The 22,756-nt window shown below is 39.6% G+C and overlaps 1 protein-coding gene and 1 long non-coding RNA gene across 2 annotated transcripts in view; one reads left to right on the forward strand and one right to left on the reverse strand.

Annotated features, from left to right (window-relative positions):
* Positions 1 to 19,212, reverse strand: part of DYNC1LI1 (dynein cytoplasmic 1 light intermediate chain 1) — a 27,508-nt gene extending 8,296 nt beyond the window's left edge. The window contains exons 1-6 of the mRNA XM_017818012.1: positions 18,985 to 19,212; positions 18,614 to 18,687; positions 7,624 to 7,740; positions 5,926 to 6,156; positions 2,483 to 2,652; positions 1,231 to 1,324 (exon numbers count right to left, since the gene is read on the reverse strand). Coding sequence (XP_017673501.1) covers positions 1,231 to 1,324; positions 2,483 to 2,652; positions 5,926 to 6,156; positions 7,624 to 7,740; positions 18,614 to 18,687; positions 18,985 to 19,151 — 853 coding nt within the window. The 5' untranslated portion in view covers positions 19,152 to 19,212. The remainder of the gene's footprint in view (positions 1 to 1,230; positions 1,325 to 2,482; positions 2,653 to 5,925; positions 6,157 to 7,623; positions 7,741 to 18,613; positions 18,688 to 18,984) is intronic.
* A 90-nt stretch (positions 19,213 to 19,302) lies between these two features.
* On the forward strand, positions 19,303 to 21,121 carry LOC108498794. The gene is made up of 2 exons (XR_001875309.1): positions 19,303 to 19,722; positions 20,183 to 21,121. It is a non-coding gene; the product is annotated as an uncharacterized LOC108498794 (long non-coding RNA).
* The last annotated feature ends 1,635 nt before the right edge of the window (positions 21,122 to 22,756 follow it).

Genomic DNA, 22,756 nt, shown 5'->3' on the forward strand with positions numbered 1-22,756 from the left:
TATCTTGTCATTATCCTACCCTGCAACACAGTCACACCAACATTAGCATTAGTAGCTTCAAAAATGCCAAAGGTCCTCCACTTTCCCACTTGGGTTTTTTTAATTAGGGGAGCAAGTTCTTATATTATACAGTGATCTGCTTTTGAATGAAACGAAGACAATTGAGTTGTACTGTATACAAGTTACTAAAAGACCAAAAGAGTGCTGAGTATTCCGGCATGGCTCAGTATCAAATTAACACATCTTATGCACAGGATTAATAAAAAAGCAATTTTTACTTTAAGATTATAAAAATACCACGGCCCCTAATTTATTTCTACATGCTTGCAATTCATATTCTACAAGAAAGTTATATAATGGGGTCTGATTCCCATTCAGTGAAGTTTAGAATAGAATTTCAAGTCGTACGTGGCATATAGACTCATGAGGCTGATCCCTATGAATATTTTGTATTTTTCCTCCACCCACAACAGTTATTACAGTTACCCAGAATTCCATTTTCAAAAATTAGGTCTTGCAAGCCCTTTGAAATAAGTGCCATTTCAACTGAGGTCTCTGGTTCTTGGGCTAACTTTTCCATCTGTCAACTGCTGTCTCTTCAATAGCATTTGAACTTCCCTTTACTACAGCACAAGTGATGACACAATGTAGGCATGTTACTAGCATCTAAAATCTATATCTCAGCATGTCTAGCTGACTAAACAACACTAAACAGTATTTAATATACTTCTTTAAAAATAAAAGCACAGCAACAGCTTCTGTGCATTGTCTCTGTACCAATATAAGAGAAGTCACACACTTCTTTCCTTCCCTGAGAACCTCATCCAGTGAAATTACTGAACACAGAGGAGACTGCATATTTGGGACAAAAAGAATAACATGCCTTATGTACATCTGGAGCAATATCATACTGAAATGAATTATCTTTTTATTTTAGGCAGTTAGTCAGTTAAATTGTCCTGTTTTGTGAACTGACTCCTAAACATGGAAATGGAGGCAAGTAAAGAAGTTCGTGGTAAGGGGACATGCTAGAGACTCCTGCAGCTCTGTAATAAAATAAAATTGAAAAGTTTAATTCAACATTGGCTGTAGGTGCAGCTGAAGCAGACTGCCAGCTACAGTAAAGGAGTTGCATCCTACTTTGGCACAGATGAAAAAACTCTTTTAAGCTTGTCATAATTAATAGGAAGATTTGAGTCATAATCATCTTTATGATGTGTTAAAGGATACACTGCAAGCAAAACCGTCTGATATGTGACTGAATGAAGTCGAAGTGTTCATCTCTGTAGTCATGCTCTTTTTCCAGAACACTGATGGCATCACACTGTCAAAATAAACACAAAATTAATATACTACTTCCAGGCACCTGCTGAAATAGCAGTGCTGCTACACATCCAGTTCACAAGGGGAAAGGGAGATGGAGTGGGGAGGGGTAGTGTAGAGGAAAACAAAAACCTGCTAAGATACTTTAGAAGCATAATTGAATGTTTTTGTTTTTAATTATATATAACTTGATGTACACATACTGTGGTGAAAATTAACTAGGGAGGTAAAATGATTGGCATTTTTCATTCACTCCCCCTCCCCAATCCCGTGCAATAACTCAAAGTCTCTCTTGAAAACTTACCCACTAAACGACTTCACTATTTTCTACCCAATGTTTTTTTCACACACTGTAGTATTACAAGACAGTGTTTTCAATCCAGTTACTAACTAGCCCTTTGTAAAGGGAGGCAAAAGCAAGGAATGTGGAAGCAGAAAAAGAAAAAAAAAGGAGTGGGGAGAAGAATAACAGAGCTGGCAGGTGAGAAGGAAGGTGCTGCTCAGATGAGAGGGTCAGACTTCCAGTGAAGGAACAGCATATGCATCAGAAGGTTTATGCCTTCACTGTGGGCCAGCAGAAGCTGCAGATGCAGTATGCTTACTGCCAATGAGAACTGAAGAGCCAGGGGGAGAAAAAACAACAAAAACAGCCACAGGAGAACCACACCGTTGTTTTCTTTAGATTAAGGATATGGTTACATATCTAACAGAAATCAAAACAGATCACAAACACCCTAAGAACTGAGGAAAGTTAATAGAGCAGCACTTTACTAACTGTAACTCTCAAATACGTTCATCTTCAGAAAAAAAGATCAGAAATATTAAAAAAAACTTATCAAAACACTATGTTCAGCCCAAGGAGGACTGTGGAAATCAAGGGGAATTCTAGTTGCTTACTGACTAGCTCACTTCTGTGAGCAAAACCAGATCTGAGGTGTTTCTCAATTCCTTGAAAACTGGTAGAACTAAAGGAAAAGATAATTCCAAAGTAACATGCAATGAGAGGTTCCAGAAAATAACCAGTCTTCAACATTAAACAAAGAGTTTTTCAACAAGCTATTCAGAATAACTTAACCACATGCTTCCCTCCCCAGTTCCACAACTGACAGAGAGAGTTGCTTAATTCAAATATGCAAAAATCCTAAAATGTGAAACAAACCTTTGTACAAACTACTACTACTGGAATGCCTAAGTTACATGTTAGTGTATCTGCACCCAGGGGTAAAATCACACTGTCATCTTTGTCTTCCTGTAATGAAGTATTTCTTCTCTGTGGAGAAGCTGGGAAATCCTCGCCTGGTTCTATATATTCCTGGAAGTCTCTTACCACTGAAAGTAAAAAAAGTTATATTAAAACATCAGCTACTTTATTATTTCAACAATGATTTCCACTGGCATTGATCTCTAGCACTGTTGATTGCATAGTACTTCTGCATCTTTATGTTGAAAAAATGGAGCATGCATCTAGTGCTGACTAGTTGTTTGCTCTGTGCAGCACAGGAAAGAACTAGCAAGTCTAAGATCTGCTGGACTGGCAGCCAGAAGAACATGATCTAATAAAACTGTCCATAAGGACAACATGAAACCATTTTTATTTTATCACTGTGGAGCCACTAGGCAGGTGCTATTAACGATTACTGTTTCATCTTTTTCCTGAAGGACATAAGTTTCCTTCCATTCTTCTTGGCAAAATTAATGGAACAGTTTGTCAGAATAAACAGAATTAAGCTCAACACATACTGCTTAGCTGCTACCATATACCAGGTTTTATCTACAAACTCTTTGTCCATTCTTCGCTCTTTGTACAGAGAATCTACAGTAGTAATAAACAAAAAAGAACAGAATACACAAACACTATTTATTACCTAGCTTTATAATTAGTTAATGGCATATTAAATATTTGGTATGCTTTTAAAATAGATCAGACACTACTTTAAAATTTAGCAGGGAGGGTAAGTCAGAACGTAACTTTCTATTTTCTCATTCTTGTCGCAACTGTCTTGTCATGTTCCACTGCACACACCCAAGCCCTTCGTAACACAGCCACTTACTATTCCTCCAGTCAGGGATGCAATCTTAGGCATAAAATGTCTGTATCTTTCACATCATGTCCTGTTCCACACAGCAGAAACAAGACTCTACCAAACCAAACCATTGATTACTATTCCATGAGTAGCACATCCTAATTCAGCAAAAGAAGTCAGGCAGCAAGGCAGCTCAGCTGCATCATGCACGGGGCAGCTTACCTACCCCCATACACTCTCACTTCTTTGTCCTGATTTGTGTTAACCCACTGCTACCTTCGCTAGACTGACTAAAGCCCTTCAAATTAACACCTAGAAAAGCACTTGTGGAATGAACAGAACAAGACTTACTTCAACACCCTAGAGGAAAAATTATATTAGGTCAAGATTATTCAATTTTTCTGCAGCTCTCTGAGTTCACAATAACAAAAAGCACGTGCACCGATTATAATCTCTACTTGAACAGTCAACTTGGGCTCTTATTCAGGGACTGCTGCTACTTCAGTCTGGTCTGAGAGCCTCCCAAATCAACTGAATGTGTTTTAAACCCAGCGTCCTCACCAACATATGCCAGTCACTCAACATCTTTCCTGCACAGTATCCTGTCTGTTCTGGGATAATTGCATAAAATAAAAATCACACTACTCCAGTGTGTGAATTCCTAAAATTCCCACTGTATGATCATAACATACTAATCTTTATATAAGTACAGAAAACAGTAAAAAGGAGGATTGATTTAGTGTATCACACCTCAAAGACTGTGAAATACAATCTCAAGTCTTTCTTAGAGACACAATTTCATTAGACACCGACTAATTCAGTAAAGAGAGAGGGTTTTTGCAACCCTTCACACACAGCTGCTACATACCCCCTAATATCTTTCCATATGAGTTCTAGTCCTCCCAGGGTCTGTCTTTGAGAGAAGCTAAGCTGCTAGAACGGGAAGACAAACACAGCAGCACATCTCCAGAAAACTACACACACAAACCCTCAGTAGATTTCAGCCTTGTTAGCAAGTTAAACCAGCTCGAAGGAGCACTGAGCCTGACACAAGAATAAAGTAGGACCATGTAGCCAAAAGTCATGCAAGCAAGACTCCTCCCTGCTTCTTCTGGCAGTGTCAAGCTCCTGCCTGCCTAGTAACACATGAAGCCACATCACAAGAGGATCAAACAGCTTCCAGTCACATCTGGATTGTGTCCAGGGCTTCTGTTATACCCAATGTATAGACTATCAGTATCTGTAAGAATTAGACCAGATGATAAAAGAACAAAACAACAGAAAAAACTAAACGAGTAGCATGTTTTCTTGACTTGCCTCATGGCTTACAGTTTCTGGATTTTGTAGAGTTTTGCTATTCTGTTCACTCAGTCAGTAAGGAAGCAAAACTACCAGCTACACATTTTCGATAACAGAGATATTGCATCCTTACTACTTTCATCCAGCAAAATCACATCCTGAAATTGTATGTCAGGATGTTTAATACACATACACGCACTAACTCCACTCCCAAAAACCAAAACAAAACCCACATCCAAACAAGCTCAGCTCCTCCCTCCTAAAAAGAGTTATTTTCGAGGAAGATATGATTCTCAATGATACTTCCCTAAAAAGAATTTCTCTCTTAAAAGGATAAAGAAAACAACCAACTTTCCCCCCTTCTCCCCATTCTGAAGTATCTACAACCATCGCCTGACAGCTTATCACAGCACAGCTACAACCTGCATTTCTAAAATAACTATTCAGCAATCTGGCACTCAGATGCTTAAGAACATACCAGTTACAGAGTGACTTCACACTTACAAAGTTTAATCATCCTATTTGATCTTAACACACAGCTTTCTCAAATACTTTTCCTTGCAGTAATTCACAAAGAGATGAATGGGAAAGACTCATGTTTTATTACCCCAAGGGAAATACACTTGTGTCCAAAAGTAATATGGAGCCATAATGTTAGCAAGTTCAGGTAGACAGTTTAGGGAATCCTGAAATATTTTTGTGTTCTGCATGTTTAAAACTAAAAAGACAAGACACTGACAGAGCCATATCCTATCCATGCCAAAACAAATATATAGCTGTGTTAATGTCAATAACAATTATGATAAAAATCTTCAAGTAGAAAGGGCCCAGGCATAGCCATGTTGTCATGAACTCTCTCAACATTGACACTTTTGGCAGGCACAGAACAAGTCCCAGATTCTCTGAGTAATTACAGGAACGATTATGAAGCAGATGTAGTGACCTACCTTTTAAATAAATGAATAAATTGAAAAATTGAAAGCTAAGGATTTTTTTTCTTGGAATATCTCATCTAGAAAAATATGTAAAATGCAAGATTGTCATTTCAGCTGTGTTTATTCTGAAAGCTTTTTCCCCCCAAATTGTTATTCTGTTAGAAAGAAGTACTAGTATTGTTCATACAGCTACTTCAGACTTATCTGAAGCTCGACTGGCTTGATAATCCCTAATTTTAAGTAACATTTCCAAAGAATGAAAAAGACTGCAATGGAGGGATTAAATGGTGCAGAAAGCATTAAGCATATTTAAATGGATTCCCATGTATTTGCAGAATACTCACACTTCTGTTCCATTTCTTTCATTTCTTCAGGAGGAATTTTTAACTTGTCAATATGTTCTCTTACAACACTTGCCCATTTTTGTAAAGAATCCAGTGCAGTCCAGGGTCTAGACATGTCTACTACCAACATAATTAGAGTGTCCTTTAGAGAGCTCGCCTCCATTGCAAATTTAAGAAGACCTTTGTGATACAGGTCACCATCCAAAATCCATACATTACATCTTGTTTGGTCTACAAAAAAAAGGAAAAACATTTTATGAGATTTACTTGAAACACACCACTACAAAATGGCTATTAAATCTTCTTTAGACATGTAAAATACAAGGAAGAAAGCAGATGACATATCTTTATCAGTCAATTGAACATACATAACATCACAGCAAACTGCATCTTGTGGAGACAAGCTCCTCCTCTTCCAAACCCTGATGTTTAATGGCTGATAACTGAAGATCTTAAATACATCATCTGAAAGGGAGAGATAGCATTCAACATTTCAAAAATAGTTGTTCACCATTTTAGAGAGAGAAAATGTTTTCTTCAAGATGCATCTTAGAAGAGCAGAACTGGATGAACTCAGTCATCCCTTTTCAGCCCTCGGTCTGCTCAACTCTCAAGGGCTGCCATCTCCCCTTCAAAACTCTAACATGATACGCCTACATAACTCTTAAACTACAGAATGTACTTTGGCCATTCAAAAAACTGAATAACTGCAAGTTTTTAATGATTGAGATGGACTTGAATTTATTCTTCCAATTTATGAAAGTGCAATCAACATACAAATAGACCATCCCACTGCTTTTTTTCCCCAAAAAAAACCCACCATACTCCAGTATTCACAGACACTTCTACAGTTAATGAGGAGCTGTTGATTCAAAATTAAGGAGCTTAACAGAATTACATTTTGCCTTCAGGTAAGTTTTTATCACTTGTTACAGAAGTCTGATTTAGATCAAACTCCCAGTACTCTTAATCCTGGTTTCAAGTTACCTTTGAGATCAATAGCCAGGCATGAAAGTCAGGAAAGCAGATGATTTCATATATCCCCCCCCCAGAAAAAGAGGCCCACTTCTTCTAGTTCTCCTTCTACACAGATTTGTTCTTATAGTATAGACAAGAATTCCCATTTTTCCCTAAAGCTTCCAGTACATCCTTATTCACACCCCGTAACTCCAGGTATTTGGATCTTAAACAGGATCTTAAACATACTTCTTACTTTCCAGCAATGCCTTCACCCAAACTTTTGGATTGGTGGTTTTTGGGGTTTCTTGTTGTTTGTTTTTTACATCTCCCTTAGCATCGTGCACATTTCCCCACCCACCAATCCATGACAGTAGTCCTGCAGATTCCATGCCACCAAGACAAAGGTTTCTCTGTAGGTTTATGGCAACTATTTGCTACAGTAATTGAAATGGAATATAGGAGCCTGGGCATCTTTTCCTCTAGGCCTGAGGAATGTACATCTATTCAGAACGTTGCAGCTAAGTCTGCTTCCCTGGTCTTTTCAGCCTTTTCTTCTGATGAGTTCTTCTCCTCCTCTACCACTTAAGTGGTCATTCATGGTATCTACTAAGGGAATTACACTGACAAACTTCCTTACCATACAAATCCCTTCTGGCCTAAGCCATGATAAAGAAAGAAGATCATCCCACTATATTATCACTATGTTATCACCCAGATATATCACAAATACAAACTTACCATCTCGGTCTTCATCATGCACATTTAAATACAAGTATTCCATTCCTCTTCCTTTTTTGTATTCCTCTATTCCTTGAATTTTTCCTATTAAGCTAGTTTTACCTGCTCCATCTTCACCTGCAGAGACAGAAGTAAGATAGCACTCAATCTTTAATCACTGTTACATATTAAAACCCACCTGGGGCAATAAGGAAACCATATCCTAACAGGGTGACTGACCTCACTGAAGTTTTGAAATACAGCAGGTTTTGCCCAACTCATCCATCTGTTCTAAGTGCATGTCTCAGCTTCAAATCTTATTTCTAGTTATTGATAAATGCAATTATGCCACTATCTTATCTGAAATAGGCTCTTACACCTATCTTTAAAAAGCTCTGTTAAGGAGCAGTTAAACACTTCAAACAATTTCAGTCTTTCAACTACAACCAAAGTAGTAGCAAAGTTTTTCTAAAGTAGTTTCTAAGCTCCTCTCAGAGGTCAGAAGAACATGATTTAGAACTCCCTCATATCAAACAGCACACAGCACCAGGCTGAGTAAGGCAAATCTGTTTCCTTAGCTTTTATGGGTTGGTTCCTTTGAATATTTTTTCTGTTACAGGTCTGAAGAAACCTTAAAAAGAGGTGACAAACAGTAAGTCCACTGCCTTACAGTACACCTGTGTGTATTTGGGTAGCACAGAGGAACAAGCCTGCAATCCAGATCCATTCACTCCTATTCTCTTCCCTCCAAAAGGAGCTCAGGTAACCAATGGGCCTTACAGCACATGCACAAGGTAAACACCTCAACTAGCACCAGAGGCTCTTCTTGAAAAACCTAATTTCTGGTCATATGTCCCAGAGCTGGAAAACTTCATATGCAGTTTTTCCAACTTGAAGGAATAATTAAGCTGAATTTGGTCACAAAGCAGGGTTTTGCCACTCTGATTTGCAGAATGATGTGTATGTAACAATTAGACATCAGAAAATTCTTGAAACTCACTCACAAGTTAGAAAATTAAGATTAATCCCAGGTCCCTAAGAGGCACCTTATGAGTTTTATGTCAAACGCAACATTTTTTTCCCAAGTCTCTCCTGTACGAGGAGAGTATAAACACTTGCTTTCAACCACATAACAAAGACGAAAGTTCAAGGGCAGTAATTTTCACTGCTAAACATAACGATGTTTTCCCTTTACAGGGAACTGACCATGACCTTATAGACAATACTATGGCTACATCAAAAACACTACAGAAAAACACACTGGGAAGAGCAGAAGAATTACACTTTGATAGACTGATTTTGAATTTGCTTAACATATCATTCCTAAGGTTACCATATGAAGCCTTCAATTTAGAGGTAAGCTTTATTTTCATATTTCACTAACAGTCTAGAAAACTTAAGACTGCTGACTTTAGGGAGTCAAGGGGATTTTACTCAATTGAATGAAAAGGCTATTTTAAATAAAATATATTTTTAAAAATAGAAAAAGGAGGGAGAAATAAGACCAAAACTGAAGTTTAAAGTCTAGTTTAGACAAGTTAAGTGAAAAATTAAGTTGTATCAATTTAACTTTTTCATAATTGAAGAGCTCATTTGTAAGTTTCTTAACCACGTTATATATATCACGACATACTTGAGCAAACAACTACAGCTATAATTAAATAGTTTTAAATAACTATTGAAAAGCACTCCTATTTTCTATTCATACATCAAGCTTTTCCTCTTCTTTTAAGAACATTCTATAAAATAAAAATTCTGACGAAGAAGTGAGGAGTTCAACCTTCATCACCAGAGATGAATTACAATTCCTCCTCTGCTCTCACCCAAGTACTTATCCAAGCTTCTTAAAATTGTCATCTAAAAACAACTGGAAGTTTATTAGCTGCTACTCTGACATGTTATGAAGCTATTTCAACTTCTGCCAACAGTGTCTGTATGATTCATTGTGCTATTTTACCTTTTTGAACAGGCAGCTTCAATTAATTTGTGCTAGCAGAAGGCTCAACAGGTAAGACAAACCAAAATTATTCCTTTTAATGAGGGGTTGCACTCAGCAGCGTTCTTAGTTTCTCAGAACAGCTGACTCCCAGCTAAGTTCTCGTGTTTCACACAGGTGGCAATAAAGATTTCAATTGCTTGCACTGGGAAAGTTTAATATCTTCTGCAAAGCATATCTGCCCGTTCTTAGCAAAAGTTGCTGCAACAAGTCTGCATAACTGCAGGTGTTTTTTAAAGTTCTACACCTGACAAAAGACACACTTAAGCAGTCTAAAACATGCTTATACAGATGTTAATAGCTATGCAACTATTGTTTGAAAGTGCTCATGCTAAACAATATAGGGAAACTTGAAATATATATCCCACAAGCCTCTTACTTATCACAGCTCTGTGTTATGTCATTTTCTCTCCACCCTCATATTTCCAAATGCCTAAAGTAAACTGGAGTTCAATATTGTTAATATCTTACGGCAAAATAGGAGCTGGGATTTTATTTCCTCCCCTAGATTGGAAGAAATTTTATCAGTACAGCATAAGACAAGTTGAGTTGATGTAAAGCTAGTACCTCTGGACATGTATGCACACACAGTAGAGTCATTTCTGCCTTCCATCACAGAATTACCTAAATTCACTCTGTTCCATGAAGAGGACTGTCTACTCCCTTCTCATTAGCAAACATCCACCCATTTCAGAGCACCAAGGTCAGGCAGGTGGATCACTGACACATATAATGGTATTGGACGAGTTACTGCATGCAGAGAGCAGCGCTCATCTTTCAGTAGAAAGCCAGAATGATGCATCAGTGAAGTTTAAAGGGATTGGTACTACTTTCATTAATTACTCAGGTAAGGAAGAGAATAGTATAGTTTGCAGAGGATGTAAGAGAAACCAGAAGATCTGTGGAGAAAAGAGTTAGAAGCAACACTGACAAGTGGTCCAAAACAAGTTAGCAATCCATAAACTAACAAGTTCACAAACAGGATGACCCACCTGCAAGGGTGCAAGACAGCTGCCTAGCCAAATGGGCCCAATTCCATAGGAGATCCAGAGTTCTTGACATATTTAAGCCAAATTAGAGTCAGTATTTTTTCAATATCACTGAAAAAGCTGTCAGAAAGTAAAACTAGAACCATTGTATATGGCATAAGGACTTCTTCCTTTTTGTCCAAGCAATTGATCATAAAAAGTGAGGAAAAGATAACTGTCTGGGCAAGAGAATATAGAATCATAACTGAATAGTTTGGGTTTAAAGGAAGTTTAAAGGAAGGGACCTCTATAGTCATCTAGTCCAACCCTCACACTAGTCAAACCCAACATGCTAAGACTCGAGGTTTCATCTGCCTCTACTTTCTATGTTTAATATGTTGAATATACCTTTTAAAATTGTGGGAACTCCAAATGTATTTGCATCGCTATTAATTTTTCCAACCTGAGACTTCAGTATAAAACACTTGAAAAGTCAACACACTTTGAATATACCAAGTTATGCTAGGAAAGAGCAGCAGTAGGATTTTGTTTTGTAGCTACTCTTCAGCAAGAATATCAAAATACAAATCAATTCTAAACCAGTGCTTATCTAAAACTCCTAAGTAGTTACTAGAAATCTAATTACCAAATTAATTCTGAGTTCATGCAATGCTAACTCTTAAAACTTCTCAAAACTCAAACATTTTATTGTAATATCTTTAGTGTGCACCAAAGGTTCTGTCCCTAAGGAGGGGGAAATATTTGTAAGGAAATTAAAGTCTATTAGTCGTTTGAGGTTTGATGAATAATGTACAGCATAATAATGCAATTAGCTTTAAGTTCTACCAGAGACATATATAAAAGTATATATGCTTTGGAAAAAAACCCAATAAGAATACATATATACACATATACTATATGGCATTCGAAATGACAAACTTTAACACACTTAAGCATATTTACCTTTGTTTGTTGTCTCTGGATATCCCCAAAATATCTCAAAAATAATGCTGCTTAGTTTCAGACAAAACTAAAATATCATATTCCCTAGGCTTAAACATCAATGCATACTAATATTATGAAACAGAAGTGGGGTTTTTTTTTAAAGTGCTACTGAAGGAGTACATAAAACAGAGCCTTATGTACCTTCAAAGAGAGTCATCATCATCCTCCAGTTCCTTTAAAAATTCTAAGATGGAAAATCCTCTAGCTTCTTCTTTATTTCTAACTGTGGGATTATTAAATTAATTATTGATTTCCATAAGCAAACTCACTGAGCAAAACATTTCTGACACCATTTTTGATAAGGAATTTCAAGGTAGAATAAAAATCAGGTAGATTTTGCATCCTGCTTTTGCAAACAATACAAAAGGTCCTCCTTTTGCAGAAAAAATCCCAAAGAACTAAAATCCCCCATTACATCAAACTGGACTCACACACTAATACTACAGTGAGGAAACAGAAGTGATGCTTCTACCAAGCAGTGCTATGCACCAAAGCTGAATACAAGTAAAAGTGAGTCAACAGATTTAATTTTGCAGAAAAGTCAGGATAGGAAGGAGCTGAAACAAAGCCAACTCAATCTGCTTATGCACAGTATTTCACCATCTTGTTAACAAAACGGGAAGTCTTACACTCAACTAAGCGAAAGCCATTGCATTTTTATGCCCACACTTCTACTACTTCATCAGAGTTTGGGGCTGTCAAAGCTCCTCTGTCCAAGGTGCTACTCTGTCCACAAAACAGTTTGACAACATCCTTGTCGCTGCCCTCAAACATCTAAGAAACTATAGTAATACAAACCCTTGCCAGCCTCCTCCCTTCTCACTACTCCAGGCAAAACGCACGTTTACTGAGCAGAAAATCAAGCCTCACTAAATGTTCTGCTACAATACAGAATTTAGCAGAATGGTCACCCCCAGACAGGAAGGATGGGCAATGAGGTGAATGAATTGCCTTCTGCGAGTGCAGGCAAGCGGGCACTTATCGATGTACTGCTACACAAACTGTTCAGCCATAAGCTATCACATTAGAGAGAACTTAGGCTCTATTACAGAACTTCTTCAACCTTTCAATTACACATTTTAAAATTCAGAATATTTAACAGTTCTGCTATTCCCACATTTCTTTTTTCTTTTAGAAAATTCAAACAGAAGTAGATTTTCACTTGTCGTAAAACAAGACATTTCTTACTTCTCACAGAAGTCTGTACATGAAAGAGCAACCAGTGTGTTATCTCCAGGACAGACATGGGTTTTGACTTTTTATTTCAATTGTTTTTCCACTGCGATTACAATATGTCAAGGCAAAGAAGCACAAAGTAAACATTTCTTTTGTGTCATCGGTATTGATGGTCTGCACCTCTTCGATCTAGGGCTTTGATTTTTTTTTTTCGACAGCTCTTGGAAAAACCCCGGATGCATTTAATTTTTTGTAATCTATAATCCTACTGGTGCCTTGATGGGAGTTGGTGTGTTTGCTTTTTAAACCAATCAATTAAAATTCAGCTTGATATGAGAATTATACAACTCATCTCTTAAAAAAAAAAAAAAGTCCAAACAAGGCCACACAAAACTAGAAATGGTCCTAATTAACACCTTCTGCACATCCCACACCCCCAAGCATATTTTCATGAATTAGCTTCACACGTCTTACAGTGCAAAAGACAGCTTCTGGGTAGAACAATTTAGAACATCTAATACCTGTAACATAAAATATTGAGTACTTTTATTAATAGAAAAACATCCATCTTGCTTAAATATGATAGAACAAAGCCATCAAGTCTAAACATGAGTTATTGAACAGGACCAAGACGCCATCCCAGAATACCAGAGCAATCACTATTCTACACCATGTGAATGACTAAATCCTGATACAGTGGTGTAGAGACATAAAGGTCTTCTTCCTACTAGAACCAAGCACGTGGGTGCTACAGCTATTTTCAAGATGAAGTACTTCTCACAGACTAATAACTGCTTTTTCTACAGCTGCATATTAGTGAAAGAGGCTTGTTCATACATTCTATACTAATTGAAGAATGCCTTTTGCAGAACAAGACCAAAATAATCAGAGTAAGCCAAATTTAGTTTGCTTTCAAAGAACTGAAGAACAAATTAACTATCCTTCTCTCAATCCCTCAAAACAACATGGAAGTTCACAATAAATAAGTCATATCAAGCCTTCACATAACTTGCCACTAAATTATTATTTACTCATTGGATAAAAAGTTTCTCCTCCTCCAAGTTTGTTTTGCACTGCCAGGTTAAGTCTTTCTCCTGACATATGATTTTTTTGGTATCTTTGTGGCACCAAAAAATTATATAACTTCTCTGAGGAGCACCTTAATTGCACTTCTGCATTTCAACAGGATAGAGAGCAGATTGTAGACAACTCTTCCAATATGTTTTTTGCCAAGTCCTGCACCATGAGAACACGGGGCCTGACTGTGGAAAAACGCACAGCAGAAAGTGTTACTTATGCTTGGAGAGACCCACAGTCAGAAAGCCAAATGTTGCAGAGAATTCCATAGTGAATATGAACAGCATCCATCTCTTAACACAAGCCTTCTCCTTTAACATAGCAGGAAGTCATCTAGTGTATTTTACCCAGGCTCAATGCTAAAATAGAATAATCTCATGTTACTATCCAAGGGACACCTTTATAGGTACTCCTGCCACTAACCTGCCTGGAAAAACAGAAGCACAATTCCTTTCACTGTTCTTCACCTTTGAAGCTATTTCAGATACAGATCCGGTAACCAGCAGCATCTCTGACAATGATGAGACAAACTAAAATAAATGCAATTCAAGGATTTCAGAACTTTCTATGCTGTTCTAAGTGAGTTTTACTACACAGAATTTGTGTAATTCTGACTTTTTGGAAGGGTATTATTGCTGGAAGGACACTACAAAGAAGTACTACTTAATTCTAAAAAAATGTAGCTACAAACCAAGCAACTAGAATTTTATCTAGGTCAATGCCCCATCAAAACAACTGACACTTCAGGAGTATAACTCTGCTACTGAAACAATTTGGAAGGCTACGTTAACTACATTTGGAAGGCTTTCATTACCAGCAGAAGGTGAAGAAGTTGCAATAAGAGGAGGAAAACAAGCTCTCTGACTTAACTTCTGCAATCCTATGGAATTAAGAAACATTTGAGATTAACAATATGGACAGTGTGAACAAGCAGTATTTCATCGGTTACACTGATGATCTGATCACAGTGGAACTTTCAGGTGTTTGAATAGGAAAAAATAAAATGGAAAACTAATTTTCCTGGTGTTGAGTACAAATTTAAGTAAGAAGACTTTACATACTCTCATGACAATTTGCCGTAATGGAATTTAAGAAGTTCACTATATTTCATGGGTCCACTAGAAGAGCTCAAAGATTCAAACAGGCCTGGCCTTGAGAAGTGAGATGTCTAGGGCAAAGAGAAAATGTGGACACAAAGCAGTTGAACTCTCAGTCCCCATAAACTTAAAGCCTTTATTATCAAGTGGAGTAAAATGAATAAAGAAAACCAAAATGCTAGTGATTCAGTAGAAGCATAAGTGTGCAATACAAGACACAGAGTCAGGTGTACACGTGTCACTGGATGGTTTGAAATTGCTAGAATCGTAGGCAAAGAATATACTATGCTCCAGAGACAGAGGAACATATGAAATATAAAGCCACACAGAAAACAACTACTCAATCCACTTGCCAGCTGGGAGCCTGTTTTCTGGTGCATCCTGGAATGACTTTGAACATTACTGCTCAAATGCATGCTACAGTTTATTGGATAAATGATTAGTTCAGGTCTCTGAATCCAAGTCTCCACACATTTTATAGCACTGTGGATTCCATCCGTCATCTGCAATGGTGACTTGTCAGCTGCTCCCTCTACTCCACTGGCTGGTTAAGATATACCAGAAAGAGAGCTCCCAGTTATAAGCATCAGCCTTCTCATCACACTCAACAAAAAGCATCTCCTGCAATCAACCACCATTATTACAAAAGGGAGCAGAAGAGACAGTCCAGGAGGAAAAAAAAAAGAAGCAAGAGCAACAAAAACAGACTCTTTCAGTTATCTGCAAAAAGTAGCTAAAAATGTCAATGAAAGCAGTCAATTTCCTTATGAAGGCAGGGACATCGTATATTTTCTGCTGGTATAGTCTGCTAAATGAGGTAGCTATGGTCACTATGACAGAACTGCCTAGGAATGAGTATGACTTACATAAAGTTTATGAAAGCTTGAGTTTTCATTATTTGTTCGTACAAGAAGAGAGAAATGCTTTCGTGCTACATGTGGTGCCAATCAGAGTGTAAAGTCTTCACAGAAAAAGAGTTATTGAAAAAATGTCTGCAAGTGAAACAATTTTGGAGGAGTAAAACTGTGAGTTAATTAATATTTGGCTGATACTAAGCAGGGGATTACCAATATTATATGTTAACCTTCACTTCATGAAACTATGTGCCATATCTAGAGGTTAACATTTGGCATTCCAGTTTCCTTTAGTTATTGCTGTGATATGTCAAACTGCTTGCCAGGTTCTTAAAAATGAGATGTTAACATAGCTAAAAACAAATACTGAAATAGGAGAATTAGCATGCCAGGTTCTCAGAACAACTAGGCATACAAATGCATGCACTGTTTGAAAAATATAAATGTTGTAGGCAAATTAGAAAACCTGTCCTAGCAAACAAAAGAACACTACGTGGTGGGTTTTTCCGGTTGGCTTTTCGGGGTGGGGGAGTGGGATGCTGGAAGCTTAGGGAATTTTTTTAAAATGCAGATTGTAATGAAAATAAGCACTTGTTACTATGTATCATGTTTCAGCTGGTAAGTTTTGACCAATATGACTGTTTATATAGCAAATATTTGTCTGCCACAAAATGCATGAAAACCATCAAGACTTTGGTCAGCTTTACAACTTCTGCTTAAAACTATTGAAAGCATAATGAAACTGAAAATAATCATGGCAAGAAGTGATCTGTATTAATAATAAAAGTTAGTAAAAAACTATCAAAAGGAACAAAGCTTGAACACAGAGGAAATGTGAGATAACAGAGAGACTGCAAACACACAGCTCAAGAACCCAAACAGACAGAACTTCACACACTGAATCTGTCCAATACAGAATATGTAAGTTCTCTCCTTTTTTCTGTGCCAGTGTGCTTCAGGCACAGCATCATGACTTGCAAGTGAACAACAAAGGTTAGGTATTCTCACAAAGAACATGGCCATGGTCCTCACTGGCTGGTCCTCAGATCTGATGTTCTTTTACCTAAACACATGTCAAGCTTTTTTTTCCCCCCTTTGGACCAAAAACCACAATTTCTAAGCAAGAATCAGAATTTCCTTTACAAGCTCGCACATCTTTTAAAAAATGCATCAGTTGAAAAAAGAAAAAAAAAAGTATTACATTAAGTCATTCTATAAACTCTAAGTAAATGGTAAAAAAGAAAATTTCTATACAACAGGTTGAATATCACAAACTAAATGAGCTTTTGGAAACATTCTATGGTGCCTTCTCTAGCCCCGAAGGAAGCAGTATCCAGTTATTGAGTACTAAGGATTACTTGACTATGAAGAGAAGAAAAACAGAGTGTAATCTTGATAAGGATCACAGTTTGAAGAAGAATCTTTCAACTTCAACAAGGACAATCATCCATTTCAGGTTCAAGGTATCACATGAAAAGCTGTCAATCATTATGAAATCTTTCTTTACTACTACTAGAACTTCCAATCTCACTATCTTACTTAACTACATAACATAAAACGTAACAAATTAAAGGGGAGTGAGTCTTGTAACAGCTTCACTAGACCATCCTGTAGTCCTTGCACAGTCTTCTCAGTCAGTTTTAAGTCACCACTCAGCTTATCAAAACAGGAAGAAAAGGATCACAGTGATTGCTTTAGGATTATGGAGGGAAAAAAACCTTAACTTGAAAAACCTCAAGAGACTATAAACCACAAGACTATGCAGAATTATAGCGTGCATAGAGTCTGCATGAAAATCTTACTGAGTTTTAACCACGTTTCCAAATATTAACATGCAGTTCTTTCAGGGGACAGGGAGGTTGGCAAAGGAGTGGAAGAAGCAGCTAGTTATGAATCCATCCACTTGGATTCCTCATGTTGTCTACTGGTAATAGTATTTAATAGTCTTTCAGGAAAAAACAACAGAGCAACAAAAACCAAAAAACCATCCCACTAATAATAATAGCAATAATATATTCATACATACATGAATATGATGCTTGGGAGCATCCATTTCTTCTCCCCCCGCCCCCGAAATTTTTAATTTTGACGAATCATTTTTCTTCTTTCTCTCAACAGTGAATATCAGCTGGGCCTCTCATTATCGCCTTATCAAAGTCCCCTTCCGTAACTCCTCGCCCTGGCCAGGTTGGACTAAGGCACTGGGTGGAGATAAGCGGGCAGCAGCCGGCGATGCCGCCGCGCCACTTGCCGATGCTGCCGCTGCCGCCACGCCGGGTGGGCAGGGCAGAGCCGGCACAGCCAGCACGCCCATACGGCCTCCCCGCCCTCCGGCCCACGGCAGCACCGTCACTGACACCGCTCGGGCCACGGAAGCAGTTTTTGTGTCTGCATGACACACCACCAGGACCGGCAAAGCAGCACCGCTGGCTCAAACGGGGGAGGCTTCAGGGCCCGCACGCACCCCGAAACCAGCACTCACGGGGGAAAAAGACAATAAAAGCTCCCCATCTAAGCCATCTAAACCTAAGGAACCAGGGTGGGGGAAGGACAGCGAGGGTATTATGGCGGGGTACCTACGATGAGGGGCGTATCTAAAGCATCTCTGGATATTGCATATCCAAAATGAAGCTAAGCCATGCAAGGGAAGAAGCGAGAGGGTTAAGACAGCACCTTGCCACCCATCAAGCCCCCCTCCCCTTGGGGCGCTAAACAAGGGAAGCTCCAGAGAGGGCTCAGGAGCCAGCCTGTGTGCGGCGGGGATGGGAGAGGGATCGAGATGCTTTTCTCAGCCTGTGTGCGGCGGGGATGGGAGAGGAATCAGGATGCTTTCCTCACCCAGCAGGAGGACGTTCTTCCCCGAAGGCAGCTTAGAGCGGGAGCGCGTGGACACCTCGCTGAGGATGCAGGACCTGGCGTGGAGAGACGACACCGCTTAGGAGGGGGCTCCCGCTTCCTCCCGGTCCCCACCCTCGCCATCTCCCGGGAAAGGAGGATAAGGCGCGGGGGGCAGGGCAGGAGTTGCCGCTGCCAAGGGGAGGTGCCCCCCCAGCTCAGTGACTGAGCGGGACTGAGCGCCAGCGGGAGGGGAGGATTATCCAGTCCCCCTCCCCTCGCCGCCCGCAGGGCACGGAGCCGCTGAGGGCGGCGGCGGCGGCGGCCAGCGCGCCCGGGTCCGCGGCCGCGGGGCGGGGCGGGAGGGCGCTCACCAGAGGTTCTGCCCATCGTCCTCATCGGCGCCCGCCCGCAGCTCCGCGTTGTTGTTGGTCGTGGCCGCAGAGGCGGCGGACGAAGCCGAAGGAAAGCCGGCAGCCGAGGAGAGCCCGGAAGAAGCAGAGGAGCCGAAGGAGCCGACTCTCCCCACCGCCGCCGCCATCTTCGCTGCTGCCTCCTCCTCCCTGCCCGGCCCCGCCGCCTCCCCGGGACGCGGAGCGGGCGGCGGCGCCGCGCCGGCGGGAACCCGGATGTTGGGAGGTCGGGGGCGGGGACGGGGCGGGGGGATCGGCGCTCCAGTCGCCTCTGTCGGCCGGCCCGGGAGCGGAGCGAGTGCCTTTGGGTCGGAATGTCTCCAGTGCCGCTCCCCGCTGCGAGGTGTTGCCTTGGGCAGGGAGCTGCGCTGTGCCGTTTGCTCCCCCGGCAGCCCCAGCCCTGAAGGAAGCACCTCGCATCCAGGTGAAGTAAGTGCGGCTGGGGGCGAGACGTGCTTTTTGGGGAGGACAGGGTGGCCATCCTCTCCAGGAGGCCTCGTTACTTCATCTTCTCTCACGAGTATTGCTGGAGACCTGGAAAAAGATGGGTCGCATCAGCACCATTTTAACATCTCGACTCTTGCTGGAAGTCCCAGAAGAAGCAAGGAAGCAAGTCAACCCTTTTCCCTCTCTTTACTTTGGTAGCGTGTTTGTGAGTGTAACACGTGAATGGCTTTGAATTCTATAAAAGTTTAGTGGGTGAGTTTTGTCCCTTCGGGGGCATTCAGGGAAAACCCAATGCAGGGGACGTTTCATTGTATACCTCTATTTCAGACAAAGGGTGCACATTCCCAGAGCCTCTGGATATACAGAAAGGTATTGGCTAGATTAGCGACTTATGTATGCCAGCAGTTTGTACTTTAGTTTTTTCTTGCTGCTGTGTTAATTTTATTTTTTCCTGAAGACACTGTTTTTATGTAGTATTTCGAAACAGGAAATAAATTATCCCTTTTTCTTAGCCATGCATTCCTCTCAATGCCTTTCTGTTTGCTTTGCAACCCAGAATACAAACATTCCTCTCATGCGTTTGTTGTTTTAGTAAAGATCAAGTGTTGCAACTTGTAGGTCACCATTCATGTAAGTGTATTTCTTTATTCAGGTGTAAAATAGGTGAAACCACAGTAGTCATGTACTGAATTACAGGTACTTTTTACGGCAGATGTGCAGTTATTGATCAGAAGTATTTTGTTGTGGATAGAACACAAGTGTGGAAAACTGGCAAAATTCTGGTGGAGATGCATCATCTCGTTAACGGTGACCACTAAACAGAGGAATGCTGCTGAAAAGCCACCAAGAAAAAACACTTGCTGTATGACCCCACAAGGCCTTCTTACGACCTGCTATGAACTGCCTTCCTCTGTTATCTCTAGTTTTCCTCACTGTTGGGCTAACTGATTTAAATCACTAAAATAGCAGAAAACTGATTACTAAAATGGCTGAATAACAGTTCCAATTTAGTGAGCTGAATCATCTTGTGGAAAGTGTTTGACAAGTGGCAGAGCCAGAACAAAGGGCAAGGAACAGAACTGACCAGAGATTAAGGAGAGAAGGGCTTTGAATTTGGAAATCAGGGGGATGGGAACGCCTTGCCATTGACAGTAAACAGATAAGTCAGCTCAGCTGCAGGTCAAGATGCGGTTCTAAGAGAAAGCAAAAAACAAACAAAGAACCTCAACAGGTTCTAGAATACATTTCCTAGCAGAAACACCTTCTAAGAGTCCAAACTTTAGCAACCTACTTCAATCAAAAGGGATAATACTGGTTTTAACATAATTTGAGAAATGGATTGCTATTTATTCTGGTGTGTGGTCTTCAGATTTTTGTGAAACGTTACTAAGTGGAAAATCACTAAAATTCGATGAATTACCTTTTAACACCTTACTTGCAGAGTCACTGAAAATAACGAGAGTTTCAAACTACTTCATGTTGCTTGTTATTTTGAATTATGTTCCTTATCATATTGTTCACGTGTGAAGTATGTTCAATTGATATATGTAAATGATATTCCCCTAGGACTTTTTTGGAACTACAATGTGTATGACAGAATTAATATTTAAATATGTGAAAGTAGTAGAAAATAAAAGGCTACAAGAAAGAATGATAAGAGCACGTTGCTTTGTGCTTAGTAAGGAACATATTGATGCTGAGAAAAGATGATGCAATTTTCCTGCGCTTCTGATTTTATAGAGGCTAATGTTGCTTCCTGGAAAAAAACCAAAACCTTGTGATTATAAATCAACCAAAGATTGTTCACAGTGAGAGAGAGACCACTTCTTTTCTTTCTCCCCTCCTCCTTCCCCTGACATCCAATCATTCTGGAGTCTTTTTAAGGTGGCTTTCACTGCCTCATCCTCTTGTAATAGAGGATTTTGCTGTGTACCTGTGAAAGAGATGTGTACAGTTAAAATTCTCTGAGGATTCACTTACCAGATTATCACATCTGACAGTTTTGATGATGGTTGTGTGGTGTGTTTTCTACCTTTAGCAGAAGCCATCCCTCCCTCCTATTCTGCCTCCTCTCCATTTTATTTATGTCTCAGGAGCTATAGAGGAGAAAGTGAAAATGGAAATGCTTGGTCATCATACTCTTAGGTTAGGTTACAAAAAAATCAGGATGGAAGCGAAAATGTTGAGAGAATCAAGCCTTCATCAACTGTGGTGTGCTGATATAGTATCTCAAATTATTCACAGAGCTATACAGCATGATAGGAAGAAGAAATCTAGGAAAAGCTGTAATGAAGCAACCATGGAAAAAGGAGGGGGGAATCAGTAAGACATTCTTTCCTTTCCTACCCTGTGAAATAAATTTCTACCTGGCAAAATGATCTTGTCAATGTATGGGAACAGACATTCCATGCAGTGTTTTCCAAAATGTAACTGTGAATAGGAGCTGATGTTAATCATGCCCAGCAAACTTAAAAGCCTCATTTTCTCCTACCTCACCCAACCTGTAGATGTTTATCTAAGCAACTTAAATATAAGGTCTTCCCTAACTATCAAATTGTAAGTTTTAAAGTTAAAAGTATGTTCTCTTACCTAAAAGTACCATTCTGATTTGATAGGATCTTGTATCCAGTGGCTGTTATGCTTTCAGAGGTAGGTATGACTATACAAGACAAAGACAATGAAGAATCAAGTCCATCAACTATGATGAGAAATAACATTGTTTCAGCTGTTGATTGTTACAACAGTTCTAACTTGAAAAAGCATTGCCAACAGCTTAACTACATGTACGCACAGGGGCAAAGACAACATCTCATTGGCGAAATAATGTAATTTCCTAATACAGGCAAGATCTACATCCCTCTGCTGCCCTGGGGTGATGCCAAAGTGCAGACCCTGAGAGGGAGTCAGCTGTGTAGCTTTGAGTCAGCTATGCTGTGCTGGCCAAGGAGGCACCAACAGGGAAAGGAACCTCCTCAGCACAGCTGGTTGGCAATCGCAGGAATGGAATCTTGGTTTCTCTCGCATTCTGCGCCTCTTCGCTTTCTGATGTGCTTTGATTATTCTGTACTCCTCTGCTTGTTCTTAACATGGGGCTCCTTGTTACCTTTCTTCACATAAAAACTTTTGTCTGAGTTAGCATTGTATGAAATCCAAAAAGTGATGGTCCATCTTCTCTGTCTGCATCTATTATCAGTGGCCAAATACTATAAAATTGGTTGCAAATTTAGAAGGCTTTCTTTTTTCTTAAGCTTATGGAAACGAATTGTTGTAGTTCAATTACATTTAA

Source organism: Lepidothrix coronata, unplaced genomic scaffold, assembly GCF_001604755.1.
Source record: "Lepidothrix coronata isolate B3197 unplaced genomic scaffold, Lepidothrix_coronata-1.0 Scaffold64, whole genome shotgun sequence".
NCBI lineage: Eukaryota > Metazoa > Chordata > Aves > Passeriformes > Pipridae > Lepidothrix > Lepidothrix coronata.